This window comes from Palaemon carinicauda, chromosome 34, assembly GCF_036898095.1.
Source record: "Palaemon carinicauda isolate YSFRI2023 chromosome 34, ASM3689809v2, whole genome shotgun sequence".
NCBI classification, from domain to species: domain Eukaryota; kingdom Metazoa; phylum Arthropoda; class Malacostraca; order Decapoda; family Palaemonidae; genus Palaemon; species Palaemon carinicauda.
Window position 1 is genome coordinate 15,013,203 of NC_090758.1, and position 17,628 is coordinate 15,030,830.

At 47.8% G+C, this 17,628-nt stretch overlaps 1 protein-coding gene across 1 annotated transcript in view; it reads left to right on the forward strand.

Annotated features, from left to right (window-relative positions):
• Positions 1-13,524, forward strand: part of LOC137626725 (uncharacterized) — a 70,783-nt gene extending 57,259 nt beyond the window's left edge. Inside the window, 2 exon segments of the mRNA XM_068357735.1 lie at positions 7,904-8,098; positions 8,101-13,524. Coding sequence (XP_068213836.1) covers positions 7,904-8,098; positions 8,101-12,398 — 4,493 coding nt within the window. The 3' untranslated portion in view covers positions 12,399-13,524.
• Positions 13,525-17,628: the final 4,104 nt, after the last annotated feature.

The window sequence follows — 17,628 nt, forward strand, 5'->3', positions numbered from 1 at the left end:
AATAAGAGCCTTTGGGGACAGGAGACATCGCTGCAAGTCCAACATCCGGAGGAGAACTACAAGAGTCAGAGCATGCAGCATTTTGGCAAGTTCTGACTCTTATGAGGGCTCTCAATGGGTTTGCCGACCCAGAGATCCTCCCTCGAGAGGGCAAGGACACGGTCCTGAACCGCGTATTTGGCACTCAAATACCTTCTAAGGCCAGTGCAGCTCTGCCCTGGTCTCAGGGGGTTAAGAGTACCAGGGACAAAATCGATGTTCAGCTCTCTGATTTGTCCTCCTCCAACTGTTCCAGTGCCGGCAACAAGCTTCTCCCACCTCCTCGCGTACAGCAAAGGAGGTACTTCGAGATCTTGGAGGAGCCTTGTTTAGCTCTTCCTCTCCACCATTCGTTGGAAGAGCTTACCAGGGGAGTCCCTCTTGAGAGACTCTCCAACCGGCAGGTCTCGTTCTCGGCAACCGAGATCCTTAACAAGGAGAAGGTTGCAAAGTGTGCTATGCAAGCCACTTCGTGGCTGGATATCTGGTTAGGGACATTAGGTATCCTGATACGCTCTGAGGATTTCTCCAAAGAACGTACCAGGAAAGCTATGGAGACGTTCCTCCTCTCAGGCACTCGCACAATCGAGTTTTTGGGCCACCAAGTCTCGAACTTGTGGGCAAACACCATCCTGAAACGTCGGTATGCGGTGGCTGAGATATTCCATCAGAAAGTCCCTAGCACCGAGATCAATAGGCTCTGGCATTCTTCCTTAGAAGGAACAAACCTGTTTGAGCCTAAGGATGGGAAACAGGCCGCTGAGAGGTGGAGGAAGTCCCACCAAGACTCCCTCCTTCATAGGGCTTTGACATCTAAGCCCTATAAGCCTCCAGTACCCCAGCAGTCCCGTCCGACCAAGACCACAAAACCGACGGCAGCAGCGAAGACAGTGGTGTCTAAGCCCTTTCCTGTCAAGGACATGAAAGGCAAAAAGTCCTCCAGAGGAGGTAAGAATCCTAGAGGGAGCAGCCGAGGCCACAAACGCTAGGATTGGCAGTCCCCCTGCATGTCCACCAGTGGGGGTATGCCTACAAAGTTGCGCAGACAGGTGGCAGCAACTCTGGGCCGATTCCTGGACGATTTCCGTAATCAGTCAGGGATATCGCGTCCCGTTTACAACATCTCTACCTCCCCTGACGACGAATCCAGTGTTGTTTAGCTCCCTTGCCATGGGATCAGCAAGGGGGCAAGCCCTTCTTGTGGAAGTCCAGACCCTGTTGAAGAAGGGCGCTCTCCAAGAGGTCCTCGACGGGTCCCCAGGCTTCTTCAGTCGACTCTTTCTTGTAAAGAAGGCGTCTGGAGGCTGGAGACCAGTCATCGACCTCTCGGCTCTGAACAAGTTGGTCAAACAAACTCCGTTCAGCATGGAGACCGCAGACACGGTCAGACTAGCAGTGAGACCACAAGACTTCATGTGTACACTGGAGCTGAAGGACACGTACTTCCAGATCCCAGTCCATCCGTCTTCAAGGAAGTACAGTGTACCTCTACATACGAATTTAATTCGTTCCACAACCAACTTCGGATGTAGAAAATGATCGGATGTAGAAACGAATTTTCCCATAAGAATACATGGTAATTCATTTAATTCGTTCCTCAGCCTAAAAACCCATAATAAATCCTTAATAAATGGCTACACGTAATTACACAAAACAATAACATAACTGCATAATATGAAAGAAGCATGTAAAAAAGATAATTATTAAGAAATAATAAATAAATAATTTGTTTTATTGCCACTTTACCTTAGAGACAGGCCAACGCAGGTGTAGGATTTGCTACGCCAGGAGACGGACGATCGGCGAGAAGGTAGACATGGTGTTAACGTTCTTTAAATAAATCTCTCTCTCTCTCTCTCTCTCTCTCTCTCTCTCTCTCTCTCTCTCTCTCTCTCTCTCTCTCTCTCTCAGAAAAAATTAATAGACGTCTCTAACACTTAACAGTGAAGAAGAACAAGAGTCTCTCTCTCTCTCTCTCTCTCTCTCTCTCTCTCTCTCTCTCTCTCTCTCTCTCTCTCTCTCTCTCTCTCTCTTGTTCTTCTTCATTGTTAAGTGTTAGAGACATCTATTATTTTTTCTGAGAGAGAGAGAGAGAGAGAGAGAGAGAGAGAGAGAGAGAGAGATTAAACAAAAATGTGTTGTGTACATATGATTTTTAACAGCGTTAATGAGTTAAAAGACAGTTAAATGTAACTTAAAAAACAATATCAGCGAATCTGAATTCCTTTATTAACTAAAACAAATACAGTGAACCCTCGCTACTTCGCGGTTCGACCATCGCGGATTCACCACTTCGCGGATTTTTCCATAACCATATATATACAGTAATATATATATATATATATGTATGCATGTATTTATGTATATATGTAGGTATGTATATGTGTATACATATAAATATATATATATATACACACACACACATATATATATATATATATATATATATATATATATATATATATGTATGCATGTATTTATGTATATATGTAGGTATGTATATGTGTATACATATAAATATATATATATACACACACACACATATATATATATATATATATATATATATATATATATATATATATATATATATATCTATATATCTAAAGTAGGAAGATGTGATGTAGTTCTAAGGGAAAAGTATGGGAAATATGTCTGGGTAATAAGCAAAGCTCTACCTCCAGTTTGTTTCTACATTATGATCAGAGATAAATGTAAACAAAACATTGGTTGCCATTTTTTATCGTGCTTTTTAGCATGTTTAGGAAATGCATGATATAAAATCACCTTTAATATTTGTGCCTGTTTTAGTTTAGGGTACTGTAGTACATGCATTAAGTGTTCTGTACATTAAAGGGTAGTTTGTTAACAGTACTACGTACAAGGGAAGGTTTTAAAAGTCTGAATATACATGTTGAATAAATAGGTAAATATGGTGTCACTACTTCGCGGATTTTCACCTATCGCGGCCGCGACTGGAACCTATCTACCGCGATAAACGAGGGTTCACTGTATTGATACAAACACACTCGTGTGCGTATGCGCAAACACACACACGCACGAGGAGGTAGAGATGGTGACTGCGATAACATACCGTAACTTACACTACGGAAATTTTAATCTAACTTAGCTTATTTATTTTTTTATTTTTATTTTCATATTTCATATTTTTTACATCTTTTTTCTTTTGATTTTTTATTTTCATCACTTTCAGTGACGAGTTACAGTATGTTATCGCAGTCACCATCTCTACCTCCTCCCCGACCGTCTCTCTTACTGCGTAGCAATTTTTGCACATGTGTGTGTGTTTGTGCATACGCACACGAGTGTGTTTGTATCAATATTTGTTTTAGTTAATAAAGGAATTCAGATTAGCTGTTATTACTTTCTTAGTTACATTTAATTGTTTTTCAACTCGTTGACGCTGTTAAAAATCATATGTACTCTAAACACATTTTTGTTTAATCTCTCTCTCTCTCTCTCTCTCTCTCTCTCTCTCTCTCTCTCTCTCTCGGAAAAAAAAATAATAGACGTAGCTAACACTATAACAGCAAAGAAGAACGAGAGAGAGAGAGAGTGAGAGATTTTATATAAAGAACATGTTAATGCTATGTTTAGAGAGAAACAGAAAAAGAGAGAAGTCTTATTTAAAAGAGCTTGTTAATGCTATCATGGTTTTCTTTGCTTCACTTTTTCCTTTCTTTCTGTTCATCACGCTGGCCCTTCTCACAAATGATCGTTGCCAACAATCTCTTTGTCCTTTATCCCTATCAACAAAAGGCGTTCTATCTCTTCCAGGGTATTGCTACGATGTCTTGTAATAATGGTGATCCCCTTCGATGGTTATTTGCTTTAATGGCTGCCTTCAGCTTGATGATCCTCGAGATCATAGGCCTATTCCGGCCATATTGTTTAGCCATACAGTATCACTCACATGCACACTGCTCTCATGTTTTTCTATAATTTCTTGTTTCAATTCTAATGAAAGAATTGCCTTCTTCCTGTACTGAAACTTGGCTTCTTAGGCACCATGATTATAGGTAAAATAAAAAAGGAAATGTGAGAAAAGGATGAAAATAAGCACTGTTAATAACAGACCAAACAGAAGACAACCACACGATACACACAAGAATAGAGAACTGAGCACTCGACGCTCAATGGCGTAATGTTTACTTCGTGTGTCGAAATAAAATTCGGGTGTAGTAAAAAATTTGCTCGAATTTTACTTCGGATGTTGGAAAATTCGGATGTAGATATGTTCGTGTGTAGAGGTTCCACTGTACTTAAGATTCAGCCTAGACAACAAAGAGTACCAGTTCAAGGTGCTGTGTTTTGGTCTCTCCTCAGCACCACAGGTTTTCACCAGAGTGTTCACCCTAATATCTTCGTGGGCACACAAGATCGGCATTCGTCTCCTCCATTACAGTATCTGGACGACTGGCTGATCCTAGCAGACTCGGTGTCATCCCTTCTTCAACACCGGGAGAAACTTCTGGGTCTTTGCCAGGATCTGGGGATCATGGTAAATCTCGAGAAGTCCTCTCTGCTTCCCACTCAAAGACTGATATATCCAGGCATGGTTATAGATACCAATCTCCACAAAGCCTTCCCATCAGACGACAGGATAGCAAGGCTGAGGAAGGTCGCAAGCCCTTTTCTCAGACGAGAAGAACTTCCAGCCCGATCGTGGTTACATCTCCTCGGTCACCTTTCATCATTGGCTCGTCTAGTTCCCAACGGTCGCCTCAGGATGAGATCTCTCCAGTGGCGACTCAAGTCCTGGTGGAATCAAGGTTACGATTCCCCGGACGTCCTGATCTCTGTGGGACCTGCGGAAGGGACGGACCTCCAGTGGTGGGTGACAGACGAGAACCTACGAAGAGGAGTGGATCTTCTCGTCCTCCCCCTGGATTTGATGCTGTTTTCGGACGCTTCAAAGAAAGGGGTGGGGGGGGGGGCACGTACTGCACCACACGACCTCAGGCCTGTGGTTAGAATCAGAAAAGTGCCTCCATATGAATATTCTAGAGATGAAGGCCGTCTTTCTGGCCCTTCAACAGTTCCAACAATACCTGGCGGGTCATTCTGTGGTGGTGATGAGCGACAACACCACAGTAGTGGCTTACATCAACAAACAAAAAGGTACCTTTTCGAAGCAGCTATCCCATCTTGCAGTCGAGATACTGAGATGGGCCAAAGTCTACTCGATTCCTCTATCGGCACGTTTTATTCCAGGCAAAAGGAATGTGCTCGCCGACAATCTGAGCAGAGTGTCTCAGATAGTGAGTACCGAGTGGTCTTTGGATCATCTAGTAGCCAACAAAGTCCTGACTTTGTGGGGTTTTCCGACTGTGGAACTGTTTGCAATAGCCCTGAACTTCAAGATTTCTCTGTACTGCTCACTAGTCCTAGACACCAAGGCTCTCTGGCAAGATGCCTTCCAACAACGGTGGGACAACATAGACGTTTAACGCCTTTCCCCCGTTCTGTCTGATGAGGAGGGTACTCAACAAGACCAGAACATCGGTCAATCTTTCAATGACCCTCATAGCTCCGCTATGGCATCACGCGGAATGGTTTCCGGACCTTCTGCAACTCCTGACGGAGCTACCGAGAGAGCTCCCTCCACGGCACAATCTACTCAGACAACCACATGCCAATATCTTCCACAAACCCGTAGCTTTGCTACGACTTCACGCCTGGAGACTATCCAGCATCTCCTCGCTGAGAGAGGATTTTCGCAACAAGTTGCGGTCAGGATGTCTGGACATCTGCGAAAGTCATCCGCAGCTGTCTTCCAGGCAAAGTGGAAAGTCTTTTGTGATTGGTGTCGTGGAAGGGGTATCTCTCCACTCGATGCCACTATTCCAACAATAGCGGAGTTGCTCGTGTATTTGCGGGAAGAAATGCATTTTTCAGTCTCGACAGTGAAAGGCTATCGCTCAGCCTCAAGTCTAGCTTTCAGGCTGAAAGGAATGGACATTTCTTCTTCGCTGGAACTTTCCCAACTCATACGAAGTTATGAAATTACCTGCCCTCAGTCGGAAGTGAGACCTCCCCATGGAACGTGGTTCGAGTTCTCAGGTCTCTTAAGAGACCTGCCTATGAACCATTACGCCAGGCTTCAGATCGCCACCTAACTTGGAAGACGGTGTTCTTACTAACTTTGGCTTTGGCCAAGCGTGTTAGCGAACTTCATGGTCTCTCGTATAACATCGCCCATTCAAGGGGATGAGGGGAGGTAACGTTCAGATTCGTCCCTGAGTTTATTGCTAAGACTCAGAATCCGGGAGTAGCGGACTCTCGGTTCAACTCCTTCCGGATTTCTAGTCTCTGTTCTGTAACAGATGACCCAGACCATCTCCTATACTCGGTAAGGAGCTTGAGGCTATATTTTAAAAGAACAGCTGCAGTCTGTCCTCATGTGCCAGCTCTGTTCGTTAGCACAGGGAGGACTAAGAGGAGGGTCACTAAGAACACCATCTCTGCATGGATTCGTTGGGTGATTCATCTGGCCCAGAATCCAGATCCTCCTCCGTTATGTCGCCCTAGAGCACATGATGTCTGGGGCATAGCTATGTCCCTGGGCTTCAAAAATAATTTTTCAGTGACGCAGGTCCTTCAAGCGGGGGTGTGGAAGCATCAGACAACCTTCACAGCCCACTACCTGCAAGACGTGACCCACAGGAGGCTCGATACGTTCTCTATCGGCCCTGTGGTGGCTGCACAACATCTGGTTTAAAACCTCAAGCTCCTTATTGGACAAGTAGCAGAAGGTTGAGGGCATTGTTACCCAGTTTTAGTCTGCATGAATGGAATGGTTTGACTGGCCCTTATTATTTTCTTCATCATCCCATCTCTTGGGGAAAGCAGCATCCTGGGTTCTCTGCATAGCTGACCTCAAACCTCTGCAGGTAAACCATGTTTCCTTGTGTTCCTAGTATTAAGTTAATACTGTCACGTCCCCATACCCTGATGAGGTGGTATTGGGAAAGTCCTTGTCTACAAGTTTCCATCTCAAGAACTTCAGATCAACTTCCTAGGACGAGTCACACTTCATTATGCCTTCACAGCTTTTAATGGCTCTTCATTTCAGCTACGCCGAAAGTAATACCCCTATTAAATAGCTAAGGTTTGTATAGTTAGGAAAAATACAAATTATCTATGAATTTGTCATATTACAATCGATGATCAAAGTCAAGATTCACAAACTTCAGTAATAAAAGTTTGCCAACATTTCCTTTTTGATAAAATTATAAACTCAAATGTAACTGTACTTTGGTCTTTGGTGATACAGAAAGATTAGACTTTTATTATTATTATTATTATTATTATTATTACTACTACTTGCTAAGTTACAACCCTAGTTGGAAAAGTAGTATGCTAAATACCCAGGGGCTCCAACAGGGAAAATAGCCCAGTGAGGAGAGGAAAAAAAGGAAAAATAAAATATTTTAAGAACACTAACATTAAAATAAGTCCGATATAAACTTTAATAAAAACTTAACAAAACAAGAGGAAGAGGAATTAGATAGAATAGTGTGCCCGAGTGTACCCTCAAGCAAGAGAACTCTTTGATTTGAGCCCGAAACAAATTGTGCAGCTGGAGAATTTGAACAATGCACAGCATGATGCATTAGAACATAAAGTATTTTGCAAATCTCGCCCCCTTTGGACAGAGGACAACCCGGTGCAGTAGCCTACCTGTAATGTTATATAAGCTTAGTTTTTGTTGGCCGCTTGTAATAGTTTCTTACGCTTGCATGAGATGTATTGTGTGTTCATTCAGTTACTGTATTTTGTTGCTTGGCCAATACAGTATTACTGTATTTCGAAATCATTTACTGTACTTATCTTTCTGCAGATTTATCATCGTTACGCTCGCCGTCCCAGGAAAAGCCGGACTTCCAAGAAGATTCCAATTCCAATTCCACATCCAATCAAGACCAGGAACAGGCGAAGGTGAACGCATCCACTTCGAAAGTGAAGGTGTGCGAGCACTGCGGGCGCACCTTCGAGAAGACGCCGGCGTATTTGCAGCACATCATATCGCATCGGCCGTTCAACAGTGTAAGTGGTGCACGTTTAAAAGCAAAGATGAAAAGAGATTTGCGCAGCACACGAAAAGCCACCTGGAAGTCCAGTGCAACATCTGCCTGGGGTTGTTCGCAACTCCGCGCACCAAAAGGATCCACAAGAAGAGAATACACAAGTTGTACGAATGCAAGACCTGCACGGCAGACTTCACCACAGAAGAAGAACACGCCGACCATTTGATTCGGGAGCACAGTGGACTGGAGAATAGAATCAAGGTGGAACCGACAGAGAACGAGACCAACGGGGGAACTTGGTCGGACGTTCAGAACGGAGGACCGGAAACGCAAGAGTTTCCCGAACCTAAAGAAGAGAAGCCCCTTCGAAAACAGAAGGTAAAGGTCCAGGAAGCGGAGAGTCTTCAGAAATTCACTTGCTACTTATGCAACGAAGAGACTCAGAACAAATGCGAGTTGAAGATTCATATCGCTCAGCACCTAGGTGTGCCCAGCAGCAAAATCACTGACGAAGACTTGCTGATGGGAGACATGAAACCTTATAATTTTAGCAGCGAGTCATCTCAGTACAATGGTAAAGAGGATGGTTTAGAAGTCCTCGGGTCGGACAATCCCATGCAGTTGATGTTACAGGACTTAGTTATGAGCAACAAATCGAAGTTACCTTACTCAAATCTCACCTCTCCCTTCTCACTGAACATAATCCCACAGTCGTTCCATTCTGCTCGTCGTCAGGATAGCTTGCTGGGTTCCACTCCGACGAGCCGTGCGTCCGGCTTGCGTATCAAGGAGGAACCTGGAGAAATGGGCCCCGGGAAAAACGAGGCCTTCTATGACGACGATGCCGATTTCAGAAATGACGACGTCAGCGACGACACTAAAGTCTCGAACAGGAGAACGACCAGGTATAGCTACGTGAGAAGAATTCCTTGCGACCAGTGCGACGCCGTGTTCAAGTCGTACAATAAGCTACGACAGCATGAAAAGCAGAAGCACAGGGAAAAACCGACTTGTCCATTGTGCAATACCAGCAGGACTAACGTGAAAAAGGTTTTCCAGCATCAGATAGCAGCCCACAAGAATAAGCTGCGGTGTCATTACCTCTGCCTGGCGTTATTCGACACAAAAGAAGAACAGTCGGCCCACCACTTGCAAGTGCACAACAAGGACGACTCGAAGTTGACGTGTCGCTACTGCAAGGAGTCCTATCTGCGAGCGACGTTCATGGATCACTTGAACGTGTGCGAGGAGCAACACGTGCGCAAGGAGAGCCCGGAGAACTCCCACGCCTGCGGGTTCTGTGAGACGTCATTCCAGACCCTGGAGGAATACACCAATCACATCAAGTTCTGTGGCCCTTGGAATAAAAAGGGGAAAGAAGTCGTGCTCAACGACAACGAACCTCCCGAGATGCCGATGGTTTTGCGCGAGAGGAACCCCACCGTCGATAATACGGAAATAACGGATGATTTTTCGGAAGACAACAGCATCGACAGGGGAACGTTGAATGTCAATGCGATCTCGGTCAAAGTCAAGGAGGAGATTTGTCAGGACGAAGAAACGAGACACTCTCCCGTGTTTATCAAGCAAGAAGGCATGAAACACAAATGCAAACACTGTTCTCTTACGTTCGAATATCAGGAAGACGGCATCAATCACGTTCTGGCGCACCACAAAACGACGCTGACGGCTATGACGCGAGAGCCGCAGATGTGCCACGTGTGCGGTAAGACGTTTTTGTCCAGTTTAGCTTTTTGTAAACACATTCTTAATCACTATAGCGAGCTGGGCATGTGGGATTCTCTGATACCTCCTGATATTGACATGGAAACCATAAGGAACACTTGCTGGATATGCAAGACGGGTGGCATGACTAATCACAGGTACCACGCCGCCAGGAGGGACAACACGATAGAGAGCCTCTTGGCCACTTCGTCCGCAGACCCAGACGGAGAGCCGTTCAACTGTTCCATGTGTGACGAAACATTTCCGGACAGGATGCTGTTCTGGAAACACATCAGACTTCATCTCTCCAAGTCGCACTTCAAGAACGTGGAGGGGGGGAAGAGATTGAAATGTAGCAAATGTCCCATGAAGTTTAAAAAGAAGTCGGAGCTCCATCAGCACCTGGCTGCGCATCTCATACATTCGGACATGGAGGAGGTCGCGAGCGAGTCGGAAAACAGCGACGATGACGATTCCGATTCCACTCCGAAAAGTAGTCGGAAGCGGCCTCGACGAGATAGCGGTAAAAGAACTTCTTCGTGTTCGCTCGGTGTACGACTATTATCCAATAGCCAACCTCCCATGAGAAGACATTTCCAGAAGTGCAAGAGGTGTCGTAAAAAGTTTGCGAATAAGGAGGAGGCTGTGGATCACGTGCAGAAGTACCACAAGTCTGTCTTAGAAAACATGGTCGCCGAAACCCAGATTTGCCACATATGCGATAAAGCTTTTAGGAAGCCTATGCTCCTCTGCCGTCATCTTTTACACCATTACCGTGAGCTCAGCATGTGGGACGATCTCGTACCGCGAAACATTTTGGACGTGTCACAGGACCGAAGGTTTTGTTGGATATGCAACAATATGCTTGGGAGGAAAGCCAGCAGACACTTGAACATGAGAAATACTCAGATAGAACAAATCTTGATGAGTAATTCAAAGAAGCTCAGAGAAGAACCAGAGTTTAGCTGCACTCTGTGCGATGCCACTTGTAGTGATAGACATGCTTTCTGGAAACATATTAACCTGCATTTTTATAAGTATCCCAAAAAGAAACCCGCGATTGAACAGCCCGTGTACGTGAGCACCGAGACCCTCGACTGCAACGAGTGTCTGTTGAAATTCAAAGACAAGACGGACCTGAACAAACACATGGCCTCGCATTTCCTCCTGCCAGTCGTGCAAGAGGAGGACTTCAAGGAAGAAAACTGCAAGGTCAAAGAGGAGAGCGAAGAGGAGGAGGATGAGGACGAGGAGGAGGAAGATGAAGACGAAGAATCCACCGCGAAAGCCCATTCGGCCGAAGCGACCTCCAACTCGCTTCGGAAGGGTGATCCTCAGGAAGGTATGAAATGCACGCGCTGTTTGAAAGTCTTCCAGAAGACTTCTGAGGCCGTGCAGCACATGATGTCTTCCCACAAGTTCTTCCTGATGAGGAAGTTAGAGATTAGCGAAATGTGCCACTTGTGTGGCTCCATCTTTAAAAGCCAGTGGTGCTTGTGCAAGCACGTTTGCAAGCACTACTGCACCCTCGAGATGTGGGATGCTCTCGTACCGAAAGACCTGCTTGAGAAATTTGAATACAGAAACTATTGTTGGATCTGTAAATGCAAACTTGGTAGGAAATACGCTCATCACATAGGAAAGAGGAATTTCAACATAGAGAAGATTCTAAAGACTGCCTGTACAGAAGATCAAGAACAAGATTTTGTATGTAACGTGTGTAAGATTCGGTTTCCAAATAGGCTAGACTTCTGGATGCATATAAAGACGCATATTTGTAAGCCCCCGATTAAAGCTGGAAGGCTGGGGAAAACCTTTGCCTCGGCAAGCGATGCAAACAGTCGGCAGTTGAAGGTTCTGGAGTGCAGCGAGTGTTCCGAGAAATTTTTCGAGGAGCACGACTTGTACAAGCATCTGGCCAGCCATTACATTAAGCCCGTGTCCAAGGAAATGGATGTAGCAGACGACGAAGAGGTCAAATCGGAAGAGGTCAAAGGGGAAATCAAGAACGAGGCAGACCAAGAAGAACAGAGAGCCACGAGATACAAGAGAAAACGGAGACAACTTGGAAAGAAGAGTTTGGAGTCTCGGGAGGAGGGAGTTCCGACAGACGGTCGGAAGGACAAAGGTGTTAAGAGCTTATCCGATATATCTTTGAGCGAGGAAGAGTGGGTGCCGTCGCCACACGAGGAGGAAGAAGAAGGGGAGGAGGATGATGAGGAAGATGCAGACGGAGGAGAAGAGCCAGAAAATTCTAATGTCGTCGGAGGAGAAAGCGAAATGTCGGATGTACGCAAAGATTCTGGGAATGATAACTTTAGTAAGAAAAATGTAGAGGACGGCACCGGCGACTGCGATGACGATGACGACGACGATGAAGAAGAGGGGGAAGACGAGGAGGTGGAGGAAGAAGAGGAGGAGGAGGAGGAGGATATGAACGAGGATATGGAAGATGAGGAACTCCTGGGCGATGAAATAGAAGAGGAAGAAGAAGACGCAGATGACGAACTGGAAGAGACTGGAGAGGAGGTCGAGTCAGACTTGGAAGAAGAGGAGGACGATGAAGAAGATTCCGATTACTGAGTGTATATTAACGTATAACTGGACCACGTCTGGCCATGAACTGTATATATTGCGCTATCTATGTACAGTACTTTAGTGTATAAAGTATCACAGTACCTTAATATTCCTAGGAAAATCATTTTTAAAATGTGGAAGTGACCTGGATGATTTGAGTCTGCATTTCGTTGAGGACTCGCACATACAGTGGAGGGCGCCGATGTATATACAAAGTGATCTGCAGTTTTGAGTGATATTATATAGAGAAAAACTTTAGGGCTACGTGACAATGCCTGGACGGTTTTTACGTTCGTGCCGAAGAAGTGTATTACCGGAAAGTAATCACTGCACTCCTTGCCACATGTTCATTTTAAAGGACATAATCTGTAATAGCCAAAGAAATATTCTCTGCATTATTTTCTTTAAACTGTTTTGCCCTGCAGAATTATTTATTGATTTTGAGTTTGGTAAATGTTAGGCTGTAGTACATCAGAAACTTGAAAATCCTTACGTGTCGCATGTGCGTGTGTGTACTACATATCAAGATTTGAAATGGTTTCGTTGCAAGGTGTGTAAATCTTGCACAGTGTGTCGGAACAGAGTGTCTTTATGGGCCGTGCGCTGAGAATTTCCGTGACTGACATTCAAACTCATTGAATTTCATTATTTGTGGCCAGTAATTCTTTTTTTTTTATTTCTTCTTTTATCATAATCATCATACATTTCCATCTCTCCCTTAGTGAAGTATGACTCTTTTGGAATTTTCTTTTTTAGTTTTTAGTCTTTTTATAGAATTATTAAAATTCATAAGTATGAAGATCGCGAGTCAAAGAACATTGTTACTGTACATAACATTTATTCGGCCTATTGTTTACGGGATGATACTGCTATTTTGTAAGATTGATAAAGCACTGTATGTTGAAGTCAGTTCCAAATTAAACTGTCCAAAGAAGTTGTACTGTACAGAAGGTCTCCATCTTACAAACATTCAGAGATACAGACACAAATCTAACTGAAATACTCTAATAAAACTATATTATAAAACGGATTTTGAAGCGAAGCGAAAAATCTATTTGTTCCGTAACCGAAATACAAACCATGCTATTTACATTGGGTTTACCTTTTAGCGCAGCTGAAATGACGAGCCAATAGTTTTAACGAGGGTTAATTACCCCCGCGCTAGTTAGAGGGGGTAGGGGAAGGGTAGCTTGCTACCCCTCCCCCCCCACACACCAGTGGCTTGCTTCACTTCACTTTTGGCTCGGCGGTGAACAGACTTGTCTGTTCATCGTCCTCGTTGACAGCCTTTAATCTTTTTTCTGCTTTTTCTTTACTACAGCTTGTGTGTTTGTTTGAAGTTGACTACCGTTTATTATTATCTTACTATGCGTACGTGCCCTGGTGTTGTCGGCCGCCCTTGTGGGACCTTTATGTCGGCCATAGATACGGACCCTCACACCCTTTGCCCTCAGTGTCGGGGCCGACGGTGTGACCAGGAGAACATGTGTAGTGAGTGTAGTGAGTGGTCTGCCTCCCAGTGGGAGAGGTTTGGCCGCCGGCGTAAGAAGAAGTCCAAGAGAGACCGTTCTCCTTCGGGGGTTGCCTTGAAGGAGGAAGGTTCTCGGGACTCTTCTTTCGCCACCCAAACCTCCTCCGAAGCTCCCCCTCGTCCGGCTCCTAAGGAGAGTCGGCCGAGTGGTAGCTCAGGCCCTAGTTCTGTTTCCTGACCTTGGGTGGGGGGAGAGGGCGTCGCCTCCCATAGCGGGGCGGTTCCCCCTCCTCCTCCGGGGGAGGCCATTGATAACTCCTTGTCTAATGATGATCTCTTACAGATTTGGGCTTCCCTGGGGCTTAAGGGCTTGCCCTCCAGGGTCGCCTTGATTGACCTTGTCTCGTTGGGGGCCGCCGTTAAGCAGTCGCCGGCGGTAGCAGAGGTAGACCCTCTGTCTATCGTCGACGTCGTGGTGGCAGAGGCCTCCGACGTGGCTGGGCAATCCTCTGCAGGTGCAATTGAGGATGATGGTGCTGACGGCTCTCCTCCCCCTTCCGTACATCCTTCAAAGGGGGAAGTGAGTCCTACGGGCTCTTCTGCTGTTCAGCTTCCTTCTAAGGGAAGTGCCTTGACTGAGACTCCCCTTCGGAGGACTGATGGTCCTGATGATCTTCCCCGTGGCCGCCTCCGCCGTAAGGCTCACCGTCCGCTACGTCGCAAGGGCCTCCCTTCCCTTTATAAGGGGGTTAAGAGGCGCCTTTTTGGATCTTCTTCCTCCGAAGGGGACTCTCCTCGTCGTACTCAGCCTACAGCTCCTGCTCCTTTGGACCTCTCTGCAGACCGTTCTCCAACTCCTGCTAGATCTTCACCTTCTGGGGAACTCGTCACCCGACGGGCAACGGTCCCTTCGGGGCAAAGGGATTCTTCCCTTCCACGTGCAGTGCTAGCGCACAGGCGCTCTCCTGCTCATCAGCGCTCTCCTGCTCGTCAGCGCTCTCCTGATCGTCAGCGCTCTCCTGCTCGTCGGCGCTCTCCTGCTTGTCAATGCTCTCCTGCTCGTCAGCGCTCACCTGTTCGCCGGCGCTCTCCTGATGTTCGCCCTCCTCGTCAGCGCTCTCCTGAGGACATCCTACATCCTGTGGTTCCTGAGGAACACTTAGCGCGCCAGCATTCTTCTGCTCGCCCTTCTGCAGTGTTAGCGCACAGGCGCTCTCCTGCTCGTCAGCGCTCTTCTGAGCGTCAGCGCTCTTTTGAGGATCATCGCCCTGTGGTCTCTGACCATCCTGCAATTCCTGTTGGACTCCCTGAGTGCCATCAGTCTCCTGAGCTCTCTCATCTTGTGTCTAAGCAACAGCCTTCGCGTTCTCCAGCGCGTGTTTCAAAAGCACATGTTCGCCCACGCGCCTACGATCTTCCTGTTCCTGTTCGTGAACGCGCCGCGCCACCAGTTCCTTCACAGGATCTCACGCGTCGCCCTCCTGCTCGCCAGCGATCTCCTGCTCGCCAGCGTTCACCTGCTCGCCAGCGTGCACAGGTGATTTTAGAATCGCCTATTCATCAGCGTTCTCCTACTCGTCAACGATCACCTGTTTATCGGCGATCTCCGGACCGCCCGCGTGATTTACAACCTGCGCGCACGCGTTCTCCAACGCTTCGTCGACCAGAGGTTCTGAAGGGACATGGTTCGCCATTTACTAGCTCGCCATCGCGTGATCATTCACCTGCGCGCTATCGCTCGCCAACGCGTCACCATGCGACAACGTGCCATTGCCCACCTGCGCGTCAGCGCTTGCCAGCTCACCCCATCGCCAGCGATCTTCCTCGCCCACGCGGCAATGCGTTCCCTCGCCATCGCGCCAACGCTTTCGTTCGCCGACTCGGACACGCGCTCGTTCACCTGTACACCCTCGCGCCCACTCGCCCGCGCGCTCGCGCGATCATCCACCTGCGCGCTCGCGCGATCATCCACCTGCGCGCCCACACGATCGCTCGCCCGCGCGACCATTGTTCGCGGCGAATTTCGCAGCCATTGGTAGCAGCAGGAACGCGTGTTCCTAGACAACGCTCGGGATCGCCTCCATCCAAACGCAGGACTGTAGTGCAGGACAAGGAAGATACTGAGGAGAGGTTAGTGCATCATTCTTCCCAGGCAGGTACTGTGGTGTCCACTCCAAAGGATCGCCCGATCCCTTTCCCTCCAGCGAGGATTTCGGACTCTGTGTCCTTGGAGCAACAGACTTGGTTTGGTCCTCTGATGCGGGCGTTAGTGAGGGTTATGAAGCCAGCACTCGCCGATCAGGGCAACAAACCAACGGCTGTCTCTCCTACGCTGAAGAGAAAGAGAGGAGTGGACTTCGTGGTGACTTCCCCCAGGGCGAAGTTGGTTCCCAAGAGGTCTGTCGCGAAGCCCCCTTCTCCTGCTCGAGTGCTTTCTCCTTCTCCCGTGGACGAGGCCTTTCCGTCCTCGGGTGAGTCCAGTGAAGCGGTAGTCTTCCCCTCGGCACCAAGGGGGAGACTTCGCTTCGTGGAGGAGAGTCTTCTCGTGAGGAAGGGGCTCCTCGACCCTCTTTGTTGGGATCCTGTATCCCTCCCAGGAGAGAATCCAAGGACTCCAAGACCGTCCCGAAATCATCTTCGAGGATTCGCCAGGAACCCGCGGCTCCCCGGGGGAACGTCCACGCTTCACCCCAGGAAGAGATCCCTGGGACAGGAGACTTAGCTGCCAGCCCGCAAGGAGAAGATCAGCAGGAATCCGAACATGCCTTCTGGCAGGTCCTAAGCCTGATAAGGCAACTTAATGGGCTTATGGACCCCGTGATCGCCCCCCGTGAAGGCAAAGACACTATCTTAGATGAAGTGTTTGACGTTCGGAAGGCCCCTAAGTCCAGTGCGGCTCTGCCCTGGTCTCGGGGTCTGAAGAGTGCCAGAGCTAGGGCCAACGCTCAGCTCGCGATTCTTGCCTCCTCCAGTCGTTCCTCTGCCGGGAACAAACTCATCTCTCCTCCTCGTCTTCAGCAGAGGAGGTATTTCGAGATCCTGGGTGAGTCCAGTCTCGCTCTTCCTCTCCATCACTCTGTGGAGGAGCTGGCGAAGGGAGTTCCCCTTGAGAAACTCTCTGCCCGGCAGGTGTCGTTCTCGGCGGCAGAGATCCTTAGCCACGAAAAGGTCGCTAAGTGTGCCATGCAGGCCACTTCGTGGCTGGACTTTTGGCTAGGAACTCTGGGCATCCTATTGCGCTCGGAGGACTTGTCCAAGGAGACCAATAGGAAGGCCCTAGAGACCTTCTTACTCTCGGGCACCCGCTCCATCGAGTTTTTGGCGCACCAGGTCACCACCCTGTGGGCCAACTCGGTGTTGAAGCGTCGCGATGCTGTGTCCGAGAGATTCCATCCGAAGGTCCCCGCCGTGGATGTGTGTAGGCTCCGACATGCTTCCCTTCTGGGGGAGAACCTGTTTGAGCCTCAAGACATGGAGCGAACGGCTGAGAGGTGGAGGAAATCCAGCACGGACTCCCTCCTCCATAGGGCCCTTACAGCTCGGCCCTATAAGCCTCCAGCTCCGCCGCAACAGCAGCAGCAGCCTCGTAAGGCTCCAAAGCATGCATCGGCAGTTAAGGAGGTGGTGTCTAAGCCCCAGCCCTTTCCAGCCAAGGTCAAGAGGGGCGGTAAGTCCTCCAGGGGAGGCAAGACTCCTAGGGGTGGCGGCCGTAGCCGCAAGCCCTAGGGGTGGCAGTCCCCCTGCGTTTCCACCTGTGGGGGGATG